Source organism: Lynx rufus, unplaced genomic scaffold (genome assembly GCF_022079265.1).
Source record: "Lynx rufus isolate CCGP_SWC_20201006 ecotype Redwood Valley unplaced genomic scaffold, mLynRuf1.p SCAF_7, whole genome shotgun sequence".
In the NCBI taxonomy this organism is placed as follows: Eukaryota; Metazoa; Chordata; class Mammalia; order Carnivora; family Felidae; genus Lynx; species Lynx rufus.
Genome location: NW_025814889.1, coordinates 126,418,185 through 126,438,027, shown reverse-complemented (window position 1 = coordinate 126,438,027; position 19,843 = coordinate 126,418,185). Strand labels below are relative to the sequence as shown.

General features: G+C 37.1%; 1 protein-coding gene across 3 annotated transcripts in view; it reads right to left on the bottom strand.

The window, feature by feature from the left end:
* The window catches only part of RIC8B (RIC8 guanine nucleotide exchange factor B), a 97,504-nt gene that overhangs the window by 15,493 nt on the left and 62,168 nt on the right, over window positions 1-19,843 (bottom strand). For 2 of the 3 annotated variants that reach the window (XM_047066704.1, XM_047066705.1), the window contains exons 7-9: window positions 18,259-18,403; window positions 7,366-7,510; window positions 147-266 (exon numbers count right to left, since the gene is read on the bottom strand). In XM_047066704.1, coding sequence (XP_046922660.1) covers window positions 147-266; window positions 7,366-7,510; window positions 18,259-18,403 — 410 coding nt within the window. The remainder of the gene's footprint in view (window positions 1-146; window positions 267-7,365; window positions 7,511-18,258; window positions 18,404-19,843) is intronic. The other variant, XM_047066707.1, reaches the window with a different exon arrangement.

Here is a 19,843-nt window from a genome sequence, read left to right as displayed (position 1 = left end):
GAGGTCTGAACTACTGCTGCCCGGGCCACCCTGTTCCAATTCACATGGATTTCCAGAGTTGCTGTTCCATGGTAACTCTCAGTAAGAGAGACAAAGAAATAGAACATTTTTAGAAACCAAGCAGAAAATGGATGGGAATACAATACCTGGAGAGTTTATCAAGCATGTTGACAAGTTTCATGGCTTCATATTCTTTTTGTTCTTCTGTCATTTCATCTATGGGGTTTGGCATTGGTTCCTCTAAATGACCAGTGATAAGATTAATGCTACAAAAAGAAAAAGAAGTTATGCTGTATGTTTTAAAATTATGCTCTTTCTATACTCTCTGGTCCAAGTTGTAAGTTATAATAAGAAAGAGTATAATAGCCAAAAATGGGCAATAATAGCAATTTTATAGTATGGAACTGCTATAGGAATTTAAAAAAAATTACTTTTTCTACTAATTTGCTTTGGGAAATGGGTGAGAGTTTTACTCTTTTAAAAAAACAATAGCTAACTTGCCAACTTTGTTTTTTTTAACGCCTGGCTGCTTTTTAAAAATATTAAATTTGATTGGTGCCGTTAGGATAAATATCCTTGGATGCATAGTTTATTAATTTAAAGAAAAAATGATTTCTGAGTAGGAGAATCCATTTTGTGATACAGCATAAAACAAATATATGTCAAAAAAACTGGAAAAATGATGACAGAGAGGCTGAAATCTGAAAATGAAAGCATGCCGATTTATAATCTCAGGAAATTAGTCCATTAGTGAGACCACAGAAGGCAATGAGTGTTTAAATAATAAAAGATAAAGCAGAAGAACAATTGAAATTAGATTTGACCTGACCTGGATTAAAAAAAGAAATCTAGCCTACCAAGAGACAGGTATACCATCTGGCTTTCTGGAAATAATTTAATAAAGTACTTAAAATGAATATGTTCCATAAAGTTTGTACAAAGTTGTAATACCACACAAGCTATCCTCTTAACTGAAAGCCACACTATTTTTTTTTTTTTTTTGAGATGAAAGAAAATTCTTTCAATGGCTGCTAAATATCTATAACCTAAACATGTTTCTGGAAAAGCAGACAAGAGGTTATGGCATTTTGTTTGAGCCAAGTATATAGACAGTTTGCAGGGATATTTCATTTGATCATTAAAAACATAGCAAACTGTTAATTGTTTTCTAGGGTCTATAAACACAAATACTTTCAGTGGCCAGGCCTTCAGGATAAGCAAATGAGTGAACTGGTCAAGTATAAATAATGTGGAGTGTTGAGGACTGGGGTAAACTTGAGAACAGTGCCTGTCTAAAGGTGGCAGGAGGTAGAATCCTATGGGCCAAAACGAAGACTGTGATCAATTGGGTCCTCTGGGGGCTAGCTTGCAAGCTGTGCTTTAGACTTTGACTTGGGCAGTTTAACTTTCTTTACCAATCAGGGATTTCTCATTTGGAGAAAATCATTACTATTCATTACTACTACTACTATTCATTACTACTACTACTATTCATTACTAAAAGATCTCCTTCTCTTTTTTCTACATTCCTTGGAGGCTACATGATATTCAGATTCTTGTGGAAGGACTCAGTGCTCAGCATTCTCAACAAACATATCTAAAACCTCTGTTTTGTCATTCTTGCATAAGACCGAAGGCTGTAGCCATGATTAAAAAACTTTTTTTCATTCAAAGCGGTGGACGGACCACCAACCTCCCCCTGCCTTTTTTTAAACAAATGAAATCTACACAGAAAGCCCACATATAAAACAGACAAAGTGGAACCTCTCTGGCAGAAGAGGGGATGGGTGACCAAGCAGAGTGGAGGCCTAAAGCCCCTTCTGTTGGTCTGTACTTACTTGCTTCCTCTTAAGGTAGCCCCTGAGGCACTTTTAGGAACTCTAAGGAAACAGTCTGAAAACTCATAGGCTTGTCAGTGATTCTTAGCTTTGGCTGCACATTAGAATCACTTGGTAAACTTTAAAGAAAAGGCTTAGGCCTCACCTGAGACCAAGTAAATCTATATATTTTATTTTCCTGGTGGTTCTGATACACAATGAAGTTAAAGAACCACAGGGCCACAGCGCCTACTTCAGACACTCATTGTGTGCTACTATTCCCTCCCCCCCCTTTTTTTTTTATTCCCCCAGGTGCTATAATAGGAGAGAAAAAGGCCTCTAGTTAGTGGCCATTAACAAAAACATTGAATGCGGTCAACATATTTCCCAAAAGTCAAGAACAAGGGGAGCCCAGACAAGGCTTCTAAGAACTATAGCATTTTAAAGATGAATCCAGATGCATACTAAAAATGTAATTCTACCATCCATCAATTATTTCCCTGGGCATATAGCAACAGCACATGTTTTCACAGTTCCTTTTCTGCCACCTGCTAAATTAGAAAAACAACTAGTCTTATAAATAAATTAGTAAAGGTACTTATTAGAGGTGTATACCACTTCCCAAGCAGACAAAGGAAATCAGGTCTTAGAAAAAAGTACAAGGAAAGGTAGATGTACTAACTATGTAGAATATGTTCGATTTGTCTCTTGAAAGAAGGCTCTTCTCAAGTTCAATGGAGGGGTGATTAAAGAAATGACATCCACAGACTGTTTTGGAATATAATCACATTAGGACAAGCCATCACGTGCCTCAGGGGAAAATGTGTCAAGAGGATACACTGGTAAGCTCTGTGGTATCCACACTATAAGGCCAGAACATGAATTTCTGAATCAGGGTACATTTGATTCTTTTCTTGGTTCTTTTAAGGTTTTAGTACAAGTGATGTCCGCTTTTAATAAGCTGACCTCAAGCCCTTTGCTGCTAAAATGATTTAATAGCTTGCTCTGAAATTAGCTACTAACGTCACAAAATCTTTGCTCACTGAGTATAAAAGCAGTAGCCAGAGATTCACTTACAGAGTAAGGATTTATCATCTTTTACTCATGTAATACCCCACCCCCAATATGTAGAAGAATGTACCCGGTGCCACAGCAAACACAAGTTGGGGCACTGAACTGTGCCACTGTTTTACGGGAAAAATGCCAATGTGTTGGGGACACTGCCGCCCCTCCTGCTCCCCACATCAAACCAGCCTCCTGTGGTTTCCTTCCCAAGAGAGGAAAACAGTCACCATAACAACAATGATGTGAGATTTCATAAAATGGATTATTTTCAGTTGAACAATCACTACAACCTTAAATAGTATAGTCTAAGACTTAACTTTCTAGGTTTTAGGATCTTAACACTGAAATTTTGAGGGTAGTTTTCTCTTGTTCTAAGACTGAATCTTAAGATGCTTTAAGTACACTAATTGTGGTAGATATTGTATTGGGTAATTTTATGGTACGATGTTGTCCCACCTTGCCTTCGTTCCCCTTCCCCATCTTCCCAGCCCTCCAATTCTATGATTGTATATGTCTTTCAGTTAGGTGACAAGAATTATTTAAATACCTATATAAAGCATCATCGAGCATTTCGTATTATATAAGGCTACTATCTATGAACTGACTGCAGTTATGGGCCTGGAGATGAAGGGATTAAGACATAAAAAGGTATGAGCAAATGAATATATACATAAAAGCTGAAATATATTTCAAAACTTTTGCTTTTCGAGTTATTGCTACATTTGGTCAACATCAACAGTACTAGGTCACTTTACAAAAAAGAGCCATTAAAATTTCCATGAGCTATATGAAAATTAACTTCAATCTCCTAAGAAGTGTAGATTAAATTTCACTCAAAGCATTCTGGTTAAAGAAGGGGCTATAAAGGCAAATTCCTACAGGGGCTAGGCAGGTAAGGTAAATGACAAGGATATATTGTTAAACCAGAGGAGCTCATGCCTGGTATGGTGGGCACCACAGACCCTCCACTCCATCAGCCAGTTGCCATGTGAAAATGCAGGCTTAATGTTATTAGAACTTATTAAAAAAAAGTTCAAAATCCAAATTTCCATCTGAAATATCTGAATTCTAAATGTCAGCAAAATATTATGTAAAACAGAAAATGAAAACACAAAACTAAACCAATGAATGCAACATCAGGTAAGCCAAGCAGAACTTACTTGTGGGCTGAATCTAGTCTATGAGTGGACAATTTGCAACCTCCAGGAAAGGGATCAGGGTTAATAGGAAAAGGCTTTTGTGAGCTCAGAGCAGGAAAGAAGAGGTTAAGTGCAAATAAGGCTAGAAATATCTTTCCAGGAAAAACTCCCCAGAGTACGTGCCCCCGCAAAACAATAAAGAGTCTTCTGTATAGTCTCAATATATGGTGACAATTACAATGGGACTTAAAGCAACAAAACAAAATCTTGACAAAGAATAAAAGTCTCTTGTCTCATTCTGAAGAAATTACACAGCTGCTGCCACAGCTACTGCTGAGAGAAATATAGTCAAGAAGGAAACACCCCTGAGTTGCTTAGTACAATGATTTTAAGCTTCTGGGTGTGAATATGAACTAGTGTAGGGTATTAAGAGTATAAGGAGTTATCCTAGAGTTCTGCCCACTTTGGTCACCCCCTCCTTTTGCCCTCCATCTAGCAGCCCTTTAAAGATACCTCTTTGGACCCCTAGGCTCCTATATACCCATCTTGAAGGCCACTGGTCTAAAATGAGCCAAATGTCATCAGGTACACATCTTTCAATTGATGTCTGGAATGATGTACAAACCACATTAGTCACTTATACCACCTGTATGGTCAAGGGGCCTCCATGCTCTGAGGCATAAAAGAAACACGTAGGTATATAAGTTAGAATTTGGAAATTTTTCTCTTTGATTCAGGACCAAAGTTTATCTGAAAACTTTTAACAAACAAGGCTAGACTTACAACACAGTGTGTGTGGCATGTAACTTGATTCTTTGACTATATTTCTGCTAATTGCAGAAAGCCATTTCCAGTCCATTAAATACACTTATTTTGACACAAAAAAGATTGTTGTGAAATTAACTGTCTCCTATAGCCTAAATGTAAGCTCCACACAATTATTGGTTTCAGATTCCACTAAAGGATTACAGGTTACCTTGGTGCATCAATCAGAATCCACTTACATTTTTGACAACGGAACTAGGGCCAAGTGGATAAAGGGTAATTTCTCTGCTTCTGCCCAAACTAGCAACTGTTGTGAATAAATGCATCATAAGAAAAGCATACTGTGATCTTGGTGAAGGGTAATCAGATGGTAGCAGGGAAAGCAATCCTTTCAGGAGCTGACTTCATAAGCCTGACTAGATTGGTAAAAAGTTTTCATGATTTTTGGGGAAAAAGTTCTTTCAGTTCTGTAGATCACTCCCCAGAGCATAAGGAGTTGTCTTGCTTGCAAAGTATTTTGTTCACCACCACTTCCACAAGGACCATTTGAATAAATATTTTAAATTAACTAACAAACATCCCACTACAGTGTTTTATCTGAAAGAGGGAAGATGTAAGAAAAAAACAGATGCAAATCTATCTGAAGGGGAAAGATGTAATGCTTGCTAGAAATATACACTTGTAATGACCAATGTTTAAGAAACACAACAAGATTTCACAATGGTGACTATTCTGACCACACTAACACACCATTCCTATGAACCCTACAGGCCAGGTCCAAAGGCTGAAGAAGATTCTAACAAAGTATGCAGGCCTAAGTATGGACTCTTCCAAGCCAAAACAGTAACAATACCAAACATCATGGTCTTTGATTTAAACAAAAGGTGCTCTCCTGAAATCTAACATCACTTTCACAATATAACACATTTCTATTTCCCATGCTATTAGAAGAGACCCAGTGTTCTTGTATTTCCTCCAATTTCTTGTTATAGTAGTGTTCTGGTGCTTGTGAGATATGTGATCATTACTATAATAGAGTCATTCACCAAACAAAATCAACAATACACATTGATATAATGACATCATTCATCCATGAGTATTCCAAGAGTTTCTATCTTAGTTGACTTGTCTGCATAACTTGGGACACAATGAATGCCTAATGTAATTTCTACCTTTGTTTAAAAATATGAGACTTAAGTGGTATATTTAATGTCTCAAATGAAGAGAGAGAAAAAAACTGATATGGAAGTATAGTTTATGGAATGGAAAAATCAAGAGCTAGCTAGCAAGACTAATTTAGAATGATGACTTCTATGATTAGGAAAAGATTAAAGTATAATTCCTCTATCTAAGCTTCAGTTACTTGATAGAGACGCCCAATTTATAGCATCTAAATGGTAGCAGTCTTAAGAATGTATTGGTTAGAGTCACTGCTAGTTTTATTTTCCCTGAAGCCTTTTCTTTCTAGGATATACTCTACAAGATCCTGCTGCTGAGACTGAAAGCCCTAGAAATATTAAAAGTAATAATGCTACCTACTCAGGCCTGATTTGCCAAGGAATATAGGCCATATATGTCTTGTCTGATTAGGAAATGATCTTTGCTGTTACCTTCTGATAACCTACTACTTTCATGTTAACAGGGCACAGTCTATCCTTTAAAAAAGAAAAAGCCTAATTTTGCAGATAATGATTTTCTATCCTTTATCAACTACCACATGATCCCCATTACACTCTAGAAACCATCAGTAGGAAACCTAACATGTCAACATCATCGATAATGCCAAAAGGGATGGATACACCCTTTTAATATTCATTAATGGAAACCAGAAAATTGAGCTCAAGTAACTCCTAATAAGTGGAACTAAGAAATTTACCTGGGATGGGGTTAAATGGGGGAAAAAAAGGATGCGGAGGAAACAGAGGAAGTAGAGGTGGTTTGTTTTGGGATAAGAGAATTAGTGTGTCTTTGATTTCTAAGCACTGATTCAGGAAAGACATGATAGTCTCTGGTTTGCCTATTCAAAGCAATAATACATCTGTTAAAAGATGATTAAGTGTTTGATAAAACTTTACTGTGGAGCTACACTTCCTTCCTTTTGTTAGTAATGTACCATTTTATTGATTCATAATGGCTTTTTTGCAAGAGGGAAGATCAGAATTTATGAAACCTATGTTTAGATTTCTGAGAAAGACTGAACCATCAAATAACCAGCTTAAATCCTTGGTCTTGGTTGTACCTTACACAATCTCAACCTACGGAAAGGAAAGCAAAAAGTAGCCAATAATACTTTTTAAGTATATGATGGTAAATGTCTAAAAATACCATCATTCCAAATTCTTAGGAGAGGATAATGAGCATGCAGCAGAACATTTCTTGCAATATTATCTTTCCTTAATCATTTGAAGTCACTCTCTAAGCTACTAGCTATGAAATTATCTCTAAAAACACTATTAAATGGAAAGCTTCCAAATCCACAAAAGAAAGGAAACACTTGGAAAATGAAAGACAAAGGAAGTGAAAGGTAAATAACCAAATCAAAGGCACAGGCATAGGTGAAAAGAAACTTGATACTATACTTTGGTTTTGCATTTTTGTATTCTTCAGTGTCTGTGTCCTCGTCCTCTGAGTACCAATTATCTCCTCTTCCTCCAGCCAAGAGGCCCCTGGCCGCCAACAGTCCTGCAGCATTCCCATAGCCAGTGTATTTCAGCAGGCTATCCACTGCAAAAACAGAACAGGTTTTTAGACAGGAATCCTTGGGTCTTGGGTGCTCACTGTCATTGCTGACTATTTACCAGTACAAGGAAGTTGGAGATCTATACGGCAGTAAATCTTAAAATTGAGAGATTTTCAAAGTGTGTTAGTGGTTATACTAAACTACCCATAAATTCTCTTGCATGCTCTGAGGACCAAAAGTCTTTTTTCAGGTATCAGAAATTCAAGTGGAGCTGTTTGGAATATACTTTGTAGCAGGAGTGGGGCTTCTGTGACCACAGGGCCATTAGCAAGAGTGGTGTTTTAATTTTCTGGTCACAAATCTTACGTCTTTATCCGGTTTTGGAGAAACGATGACTAGAAACTGGAGTTAATGAAACCCAGATTGGAATTTTACCAATTCAGTCATTATCTAAAATATTTCTTATACCCTTTATAGGAATTGTCGGCAATAACGAAACTTAGGGATATTTGCAAATAGGATAGGCTAAGTTACTACTTTTTCAAAAAAGTCAGCAATAATACATAAGCACATGAGACCCACCAAGAAGGTAGGCCCAGGAGTTAGACTGGCTGGATTTTAGTAATGGCTCTACCACTTACTAGTTGGTTGACTTGGGTAAGTTATTTTACAGCTCTGTATCCCACTTCTTCTAATCTCAAGAATTGGAATAATATCTACTTCACAGGTTAATACATGCAAAGTGCTTAGAAAAGTATCTGGCACAAAGTAAATGCTCTTTCTTTTTCCCTGGGAATATTAGGTAAAATGAGAATTTTAGACTTATCTTAGTCAACAACAACAACAGCAGCAACAGCTCAGTGAACCATCTGATGCAGGGCAGTATTACCCTGTTATCAGTGCAAGGTGATATCTCTAAGACAAGCAGACACATAAAACTTTTGCAGGGGAACCCTGAACTGTAGGATTTTTTTTTTCTTGGAAACTAAGCAATCATTAGCAGCTTTATTGAAGAGTACTTTCCTTTCATCAGGTACAGTTTCAAGGTGAGCACCAAAATATTCAATCTATCAGTCTAAAAATAAAAATTTTATTTAAGGCTTTCAATAAAATGTCATTCTAAAGACAACTGTAGGAAACAAACCAAACACTATCTTATTCATGTATAAGGCTTTAGTGAAACCTGCATCTGAAATACTATTATAATTCAGACCACTTACTCAAAAAAGACAAAATAAAGCTGAGAAGATTCAGAGGGCAATTAAAATGACTTTGGGACCTGAAAGGGGCAGTGGATAGGCAAAAAGGTGGGTAAGGAAAGGGGACATATATGATCAGAGATGAAATCATTAAAGGCATGGATAGGATGAATAATCCAGGGTAGAGTTGTTCATTAACTTTTCAAATACTTGAACTAGAGGGTACCTTTCTTGACACTGAAAATAGGCAGTCTGGGGACAAATAAAAGGAAGTCCTACATTCAAAGGATATAGCAAACTGGTGAAATTTGTGTGAAAGGAGACATGGATTAATAATATAAGTAGATTAAAGTTTGCATGATTCTCTTTCAACCATTTTCTACCTTAAAACCTATTGGTAACTATTGTCTCCTTGGTAATAATTCTCAATGGGTGCTAGATAGAATCATATTGGAATTCAGTGAGGGATCACGGTGGTTTAATTTGAAAGCCCTTGGAATAAATCTGAATATGCTCCCTTTGCTGACAGGGCCTCTGCAAGACTGGAATGGTTTGGATAAATTAATGAATTCTTAATGGACTTTTAGGGATGTATACAGGTGTTCTTAATATTCACAGAGGTCAGACATTAATGACAGGGTCAGACACAAAGTCAGAGAGGCGAAGAATCATATATCTGAATCCACATGGCACTGATACTCTCATTGTGTTTTTGATAAGCCTTACTTTTTAACCAATAAAAGTGTTTGGTAGTTCCAGAAAAAATACTGACTGAAATTGTGGAAGTCTAAATTGAGAAATGAATATAATTAAAAAAATAACAATAAAAAAGACATAAAATGTAAGTAACCACCTACAATGGCTAAACATTAAAATAGTTTAAGAATGCAGAGTTTACTGGGGCGCCTGGGTGGCGCAGTCGGTTAAGTGTCCGACTTCAGCCAGGTCACGATCTCACGGTCCGTGGGTTCGAGCCCCGCGTCGGGCTCTGGGCTGATGGCCCAGAGCCTGGAACCTGTTTCCGATTCTGTGTCTCCCTCTCTCTCTGCCCCTCCCCCGTTCATGCTCTGTCTCGCTCTGTCCCAAAAATAAATAAAAAACGTTGAAAAAAAAATTTTAAAAAAAAGAATGCAGAGTTTATGAAAAGCCAAAATAGGTTAAAAAGTAACCTGAACACTAAATAATCTGCTATCTTAAGCAGAAAATCTTCCTGGAAGTTAGTTAATAGTAAGAAATCCCTAGCACTTTTATGAAAATAATGCTTACTGTTCATTCACTGGAACAAGCATGTATCAACTCTGTGACAGTTTGGGTTACAAAGGCTATTTAAAGACTTGCTTTGCCTTTAAAACAGATAAGGCTATAGCCAATAGTTTCAGAATCAAATGAACTTTTGTTAATAGGATAAAATATTTTAAAAATAGGGGTTGGGGAAGGGAGATGACAAATGGACTACAAAATTTTCACAGTGAGAAATATTTTCTTTGTGAAGTTCTGATTGACATCATTTCATGGAATGTTTTATAACTACTTTTTAGCTATTTTCAAATAACACTGTAAAATATCCTATTCAATACTGGGAAAGTAGTAAAAAGAAAACAGACTGAACTTGGATGTTAAAGTGAGCTGTGGAGCACCTGGGTGGCTCAGTTGGTTAAGCAACTGGTTCTTGACTTTGGCTCAGGTCAATCTGATTTCACAGTTCAGTTCATGAGTTCGAGCCCTGCATTGGACTCTCTGCTATCAGAGCAGAGCCAGCTTCACGTCCTATGTCTCCCCCTCTCTCTGTCCCTTCCCTGCTTGCACTCTGGCTCTCAAAAATAAACATTTTAAAAAATAAAGTGAGCTGCTAAGGCAAAGAAAAGGTTTTCTGGGTGGCCCTTAAATAAAAAAAAAAAAAAAAGAAAGAAACAACATAAAAATTTATTTACGGGTACCTGGGTGGCTTTGTCGGTTGAGCGTCTCTTAATTTCAGCTCAGGTCATGATCTCATGGTTCATAAATTTAATCCCTGAGTTGGGCTCTGTGCTGACAGTGTGGAGCCTGCTTGGGATTCTCTCTCTGCCTCTCTCTCTGCCCCTGCCCCACTCGTACCTTGTCTGTCTGTCTGTCTGTCTCTCTCAAAATAAACAAACAAACGGTGCACCTGGGTGGCTCAGTCGGTTGGGCGTCTGCCTTCGGCTTAGGTCATGATCTCGCAGTTCGTGAGTTCAAGCCCTGCGTTGGGCTCTGTGCTGACAGCTCAGAGCCTGGAGCCTGCTTTGGATTCTGTGTCTCCCTCTCTCTACCCCTTCTCCGCTCATGCTCTGTCTCTCTCTGTCTCTCAAAGATGAATAAATGTTAAAAAAAAAAATTAAAAAAAAATAAACATTAAAAAAAATACTTTTTTTTGTCCTAGTAATCAACCATGCAGTTAGGTAAAACTGCTGCAGAAATGGGACAAATAAACAGTCAGAAAGTTGCAAAAAATATTTCACCACTATTTTATCAAGATGCTAGAGGTACTATGAACAGAGGAAAGCAACCATAGTAGCATACTGCAGTCAGAACTGCACTGGTGGTAATGGTATTGTAGCTTACGCAAACGTAGGTTTTATCACACTCTGTCATGAAAACAAAAAGAGGTTTTGCTCTTTACCAAGGAGAAAGAATGGCAGAGCCAGATTCTACCTAGAGACCAATCCCCTTTCTCTGTTATATAGAGAAGGCTTTATAATCCTTTTCCTTCCAAATACTGCAACTTTTAGAAATCTTATACTAATAGCTTCCTCTAACTAGTCTCCCTATTTTCAATCTCATGTCCCTCTAATTCCTTGTTCCATACAGCTGCCTCATAGATCTGTGTAAAGCAAAAATTTGTTATCACCTTCCTGTATAAAACCTCTAAGATCTGCTTCATTTTCTGACCCCTGCCTTCTTTTCCCAAACTCATCTCCTATTATTCCTGCACATCATGGATTCTTCACATCTTGAACTAGTCTCTTTCCTATACATACCAAGGCTGTTTCCCATTTCTCTGCAAAGACTTTCTCTGACCATCTCCACATAACCAATCATTCCCTTTTTCAGGCTGCCACAGTATCGGGCACATTCCTTTCTTATAGTATACTGAAATTATTCCTTTACATGAAGAAATCCATAAGACTATATATTAACTACACTACATTCAGATAGCAGAAATGTTTGCTCTTTTATTATTATCTCTAAGGTACTTTGTTAAAACTGGAGATCCAAAAATGAAGACAACATGATCTCTGACCTAAGGAAACTCAATGGCTAGAATGCAAGTTCAACAAATTAAGAGTTAGAATATAGCAGATGTCAAAAGTACTAAAAATGGGTGCAAGTAAAAATGGTACAAGGAAGACAATGATTAACTCTGCCTCCATGATCAGACAAGTCTTCACAGAGATGATACTTAAGCTGATCTTCAAGGATAAATAAAGCTTGCCATGCAAATGAAGACACTGCATGTAAAAGGAACAGCATTTGCCAAGTCATGGAGATAATGCCAAGAAATGGTACAGTATGATCAGGCGAGAACAAAAAATATAGCATGAGTAAGCAAAAAGTATAAAGTAGTAGTAAATTTATAATTAGTAGTAAATTTAGAACTTAGAAGCACAAAAGGCAGGCCATGGAGGCATCTAAGAAAATTTGGATTTTACCAGGTGACAGGGAGTCACTGAAAGTTTTACAAGGTGGTAGTGATGAGATTATATTTGTATTTTAGAAGAATCTTTTTGCTAATCACATGGAAGACAGACTGAAGAAAACCTAACCAGAAAGGAGGGATATGACTTATTAATAGTTTATATTAAGAGATACACTGAATTGGGAATCCCAGCCAATTGGCTGAAGCAGAAGCCAAGTAGAGGATAAGATCACTCAGGGGACAATGTAAAATGAGAACAGGGGTCAGGAGAGAACTCTAGGGAACACTGGCAGTTCAATGTGGGCAAAGATAGTTGTTAACTATGATTGAAAATAAAGGTCAGAGGAAATCTAGGAATGTATGGTAGCACAGAGATAGAGTGGCCAATAGTGTCAATTACAATGATAGATGCAGTAAAATGAAGGCTAAAAAATATCCACTACTTTTGAAAATTAGTTACCTTGTGAGCTTACTAAGAGCACTTTCAGAGGAATCTGGGAGGTAGGGAAAGGCAGTGGAAAGCCTAATTTGCAGCAAGTTGAAGCCTGAGTGGTAGTTAGGATACTAAGAGGAAAAACAGATTAGTCATTCAAGAGGCTAAGATATAAAGGACTGTGATGTCGAGATGTGTACAGGTTGAGGAAAACACATAGAGACAGTTAAAAACAACAACAACAACAACAACAACAACAACAACAACAACAGCAACAACAAGACAGGAAGAGAAAAGATCAGAAAAGGGAGACTTCAGCTACCAGCTAAACAGACACCTACCTATTCCTCAGAGACTCAAATAAAGGAGACGAAAGTTTCCAGTTGTGAGGCTATGTGCTGAGGGTGTTTAAGCCTTATTTATCTTTGTAATTCAGCTCCTACCACAGTGCCTAGCACACACTGGTAATTAATGAATGTGTTAACAGGGGGAGGATTGTATTACAAATTGTTTTCTTAAAACACATAAGGCCTCTCTTTAGGCCCCCTGGACAAAGTACACAATTGCCAGAGCTGGTAACGTAAGTTTAGATTTGGCTCAACAAGTTGGTGGGCACGAGCACAAGTTAACCTGTGGGCCACTGTCAGTTGGGGATATAGTTTAGCCTGGCACAGATGGGTATTGATGACCCTTGGATGACTCTTTCTGTGCCAAGGCTGCCATGAAATTTTGCCCTTTGTATCTTGTCCCATTTCAATCTTCCTTCTTAATTTAGTTTCTGTGTTCCTAACCCAATTTGCTGCCTGCTGTTTCCACTTAGTGGTCTGACTTTTAAGACTTCATCATGATACCTTCACTTCAAACTTAGCTGAATGTCCTTAAGAGGAAAGTTCAACATTGATGAATTATCTGAAATTTATCTCATTTTAGTATAGTTTGCATCCAAACCCAATCCAAACTCCAAAATCTGATGACTTACAAGTTGGATGTGGACTACAAACTTTTTCTTTTGGCTAGATAGTTAAAAAAAATTTTTTTTTAACATTTATAGTAATTATTTTTGAGATAGAGACAGAGCATGAGTGGGGGAAGGGCAGAGAGAGAGGGAGACACAGAATCTAAAGCAGGGTCCAGGCTCCGAGCTGTCAGCATAGAGCCTGATATGGGACTCAAACTCATGAACTGTGAGGTCATGACCTGAGTCGAAGTTAGACGCTTAACCGACTGAGTCACCCAGGAGCCCCTAGATGGTTTTAAATTATAATTAGTTGATAGCATTTAAAAACTGGGAGATTTTATGTAAAAATCCAGAATCCTGGCTTCTCCTGAAAAATCTAGAAGACTGGGTAACATTGCCATATGTTTCTTCCTGATAACAACCAGTTGGAGCTAAGTAGCAGCAATATCTTCTCTCCAATCTCGCACAATCTTCTTGTTCCCCTACTCCCAACCCACCATCTTCCCACCAATGAGTTAAGTGTCAGTTTTCATTCACCTTCTTATGTCCAGTCCATTTTTATTACCAGCCTGGCACTTGAAGGCATGTGAGTTTGTAACCCTTGATAAGAAAGTGATATGAGAACAGAAACCTTGTTTATCTTTATACTTCTGCATTCCGTGGCTATAGCTCAAAAATTATGAGTAAATGGGTAAAGTTTTATTCCAAAAGAATGTATCTACTAAACTTAAAATCAGATTGGAAGGAAGAGCAGATGAGCATACATAGGATTGCTAAAGGTCAAGTGAAACTGATATACTTTTGCTAATATGGGTTGGCTTTGGGCTCAAAGTTAGGACTATAAAACCTCAAATGTAGGGTTCAAGAGGGAACAAAGCTAATACTTTCAAATGAAAAACACTGAACAAATTCATATATAAATGCATATGCCATATTTGCTATGACATTAACTCTTAGTAAGGTGATTATATTTAGATATGTAATATAATTTATGAAGATCTGTAATTATAGAAGAAATAAGCTTTAGTTTTCCTTTTTTAAAATTAAAAAAATTTTTTTAAGGTTTATTCATTTTTCAGAGAGAGAGAGAGAGAGAGAGAGAGAATGAGCTGGGGAGGGGCAGAGAGAGAGGGAGACACAAAATCTGAAATAGGCTCCAGGCTCCAAGCTGTCAGCACAGCCTGACGTGGGGCCTGAACTCATGGACGGCGAGATCATGACCTGAGCTGAAGTCGGAGGCCTAACTGACTGAGCCACCCAGGCACCCTAAATTTTTTTAAAAAATACAAGAAATGCATGCTCACTGTAGAAAAATTACAAAATACACAGAACTAAAAAAAGTCACCAGCCATCCTACTACTCAAAGGTAACAATGGATAAGATGTTAGTATGTATTTTGATAAACCTCTTTTGATGGATAGATACATAGGTATGATTTAGATTTATGTATACATACATAATTATACTTTACAAAAACAGCTCATTTCTTATCTTGGAAAAATTGATTCAATTCAGCTTACATGTGCAAGACACTATACGAGTCACTTAATCCTAAAATGCTGTATCAATCTTTTCTCAAAGTCATGAAAGAACTGAATTATTTAAAAGAGCATTTGTGATAACAGCTGAAGATAATTAAGTAAAGAAATGTGGCAGAATGGAAAGAGAGGACTCAAATTTGGGCTTTAGCCCTTAGCAACTGTACAACCTTGAGTAAATTACTGAAACACTCTCAAGTTTCAGGTTAATTCATTTATGACACTGGAATAATAATATTTAAATTATAGGTCCTTATGAGAATTAAATGAGATTATGGCCTAGGATGTTTGGAACATGATACCCCAATATATAATAGCTGTTTATTACTATTGTTATATTGATAAAATTATGTTGCTAATATGCCATCTTAACAGGAACTGAAGTGGCTGAATCAGTTAGAAATAAAGTTTAAGAATTCAGTGGGTACAACTCAGTAGCAAAATCTCTAAATAATTTTATTTAAAAAATGGGCAAAGGGGCCCTGGGTGGCTCAGTCAGTTAAGCATCAGATTCTTGGTTTTGGCTCAGGTCATGATCTCATGGTCTGTGGGATCAAGCCCTGTATTGGGCTCTGTGCCAACAGCATGGAGCCTGCTTGGCATTCTCTCTCTCCCTTGCTCTGTCCTTCTCCCACTTGCACCCTGTCTCTATCTCTTTCATAATAAAAATAAACTTAAAAATAAATCCTGCTTAAACAAAAATGGGCAAAAAACCTGAAAAATGTCATATGAATGGCCAACAGGTCTTTTTGTGAAAAGATGCTCAACTTAACTAATCATTAGGAAAATGCAAATCAAAACCACGAGAGATCACTGCACACCTATTAGGATGACTTTTATCAAAAGAATAAGAGATGAAAAAAAAAAAGAGATGATAAATGTTGGCAAGGATGTGGCAAAAAGGGAACCCTTGCACACCATTGGTGGGAATATAAATTGGTGCAGCTACTAAGGAAAACAGTATGGAGTTTACTCAAAAAATTAAAAACAGCAGTTTTTACGATCCAGCAGTCCAACTCTTCGGTATATATCAGAAGCAAACAAAATTACTATCCCCAAGAGCTGTCTACACTCCCATGTTCACTGCAGCATTATTCACAATAGCCAAGATACAAAAACAAGCCAAATGTCCAATGACAGATGAATGGATAAGGGAGAGGTGGTACACACACACACACACACACACACACATATGTAAATATGTAAATATATATATTTCAGCCATGACAAAGAATAAAATCCTGCTATTTGTGACAACAAGGATGAACCTAGGGAACATTATGCTAAGTGAATAAGCCAGAGAAAGACAAATACCATATGATTTCACTTACATGTAGAATCTTAAAAAAAGAAAAAAAAATAAAACTCCTAGAAGGAAAGAGTAGAATGGTGGTTAGGGACAGGAGAAATGAAATTAACTATAGTTAATAGTATTGTGTTGTACACTTGAAATTTGCTAAAAGAATAAGTCTTAAACATTCTCACCACACACACACAAAGGAACCATGCAGGCAGCAGACATACATAAGTAATTAATTGTGTTAATCACATCACAATACACACACACACACACACACACACCCCAAATCATGGTGTATAATATACTTTAAATATATACAATTTCACTTGTCAATTATACCTCAATATAGCTGGGTAAAAAAACAAAAGAGAATTGAACTTAATATTTTGGGAGAAGTGAGTGAAGTTTTCTACCTCCAAATTATGTTTCACAAAACTGAGGTACTTTAAAAAAGTGGAATATAAAATCTGCTTAGATAGAATTTTTATACTACTACATTTTTAAATTTTAATTAAAAAAATTTTTTTTGAAATTCTTATTTTAAGTAGGCTCCACACCCAATGTGGGGCTTGAACTCATGATCCTAAGAATAAGAGTCTCATGCTATATCTACTGAGCCAGCCAGGTGCCCCAATATACATATAAAACTAGGAGCTGAAGAAAGAAATAGGTAAAAATATCTGGATAACTTAAAGTTCCTTGTTTGAAGAACTTGATTTTGCAGGGCAAATAACCCATATAATTTTAGGAAATATTTAAAATTGTTAGATATATCTCAGAAGACAATCACTTTATATATGCTTATAAAATGGTGTTTATTACATTGTAGTATAGTTACTTTCAAGTTTCTCTCTACTGGGGCACCTGGCTGGCTCAGTCCGTTGAGTGACTCTTGATTTCGGCTCAGGTCATGATCCCTGTGTTGTGGGATCAAGCCCTGCGTTGGGCTACGTGCTAAGCTTGGAGCCTGCTTGGGATTCTCTCCATTCCTCTCCCCCTTCCTCCTGCTCGCTCGCTTAAAAAATAAAAAAATTAAAATTAAAAAAATTAAAATTTCTCTGTACCTCTATCTTATCCTTATCTCAAGGGTAAGGGGTATATCTTAGGCATTTTGTACTTTCCATCTTCCATTTTATATTTCCATAGTATATGTAGCTCACATTGAATAATTATTTATTAAATAACCTAGGGAAGAAACCAAGACTCCAACAGTTTTAATTCCAAGAGGAATTACAAAAGGGAACTAACCCAGGGCTTTGCCTGGTTATCCAAACAGTAGCACCCTGGCTCAGTTGGTAGAGCATGCAACTCTTGGTCTCTCAGGGTTGTCAGTTCAAGCCCCATGGTGGGTGAGGAGATTACTTAAAAAAATAAAATCTAAAAAAAAAAAACCAGAATAGTAGCACCTGAATTACTTAAGCAGATTTTCCATAATGGCTCCAGGTCCTCACTCATCAAGATTAAGAAGTCTGGGTTAAGAATACAGAAGGCAAAGTTTAATGTGAGTGTGTTTATACATCTTAATGACTTCAGAAGCATACAGAAAATTTTTTAAATTATTAATTTTTAATATCTCCTCAGGCCCTCTAATAGAACAGATAGGAGTAAGCTCTGAAAAGAGTGGAATGAGACGGCCACTACTAACAGAAAGATTTCTTAAGTTCCCTCGGAAAAATAAAAATGTAGAGAGCAAAGAGAGTTTAACCTACCTCTCTCTTTGCAAAGGACAAAAAGGAATTCAGCAGCAATCTGCTTGACTCCAAGGTCAACATGTGTCATGAGGCGCACCAGCTTATTTCTCACAGTTGAGCCAACTTCAGGACGATTTGTCACATCCCTCAATGGTGGTAAAACCTAATGGCAGAAATGCAAAACCATCATCAGTTGTGGGTACTAGAGTAAGTGAGGATGGCACCATGCAACTGGTCAGTCTTATAATGTCTATGAGCTCAGTTCTCTATGAGTGGAAAAGCTTTTTAAAAATAAATAGGTTTGCTTTCAAATAAAACTAAACAACAACAACAACAAAAATCCCACCTCAAATGATTTCAAGTTTGTAATTAAATTTCATTTGAAGAGAAACACCTCTTCACTGTACCACCATGATATACTCAAATTCATTGCTGGGTTTTTATTTATTTTAGCGTCTGGAATGCCTTTGCCTGCTTCCATCAAAATCCATTTTAAAGCGAGGGTCAATCTATCTTCTCTATCGTCCATGGGGCCTTTCTTAATACTCTCATTCCTATTGATTTTTCCCTTTTTGTAACTCCTGCAGCATTTTCAGTATTTACTAAAAAAATCTGTACTTATGTTTTCTTGTTGTTTTATAATAAAAATGGCTACTAATTATTGAATACTTTAAAGGTGCTAGTTCCTATAAGAGAGGATATACATATATATTCTCTATACTTGATCTCTACAGTAACCTTGCAAAGGAGGCAGTAACATCACCATCACCCTATTTTATCAATTGACCTGCAGATGGCTTGCTTGGTTTGTTTGCTTGCTCACTCACTTCACCCATCCATCCACCCAGCCCCCTCCCTCTTCAGGTTCTCCTATCTCACTGGCTGCTTCATCTCAGCCTCTTCTGCCAATTCTCTTTTCTCCTCTTGTTTTCTAAGTGTTGGAAAATTCAAGGGTTGTGCTCTTGGGTGACATTCTTCACTTAATCTATTGGTGATCTCAACCAGTTTTTATGGCTTTATACAGTCTCTATATAGTGATAACTCCCTGAATTATATTTCTATTTTAATTTCTTTACTGACTTCCAGACTTTTAAAGCTTTCTCAAATTTAGCATGTCCTAAACAGAAGTCTTGATGCTCCCACCAAAGCTGTTCCTTCTTAGTTTTCCATCTCATTAAATGGTAAATCTATTCTTCCAACTGTTTAGTACAAACACCTTAGAAACAGCCTCTTCTCATCTAATCCACCAGCAAATTATATTGTTTCTACCTCTGAAATATATCCATAATTCAACCAATTCTCACTACTCCCTCTAGTATTACCAAATCCAAGTTACTGATATGTCTCGCCTGAACTGGTTATTACCACAACCTCCTAGTGGTCTCTGCTTCAAACCTCGCCCTTCTATGATTTATTCTCTACAAAGCAGCTAGGGATCCTTTGAAAGTCAGATCATGTCATTCCTGGTCTCAGTCCTCCAGCTTCCAGGGCTTCTCATCTTACTCCTAGTGAAAACAATGTCCTTACAACTCCCTTAGGTTTCACATAATCCAGCTTCCTGCTATTTTTCTAACTCCAATTTGACTACACTTCTGACCTATGC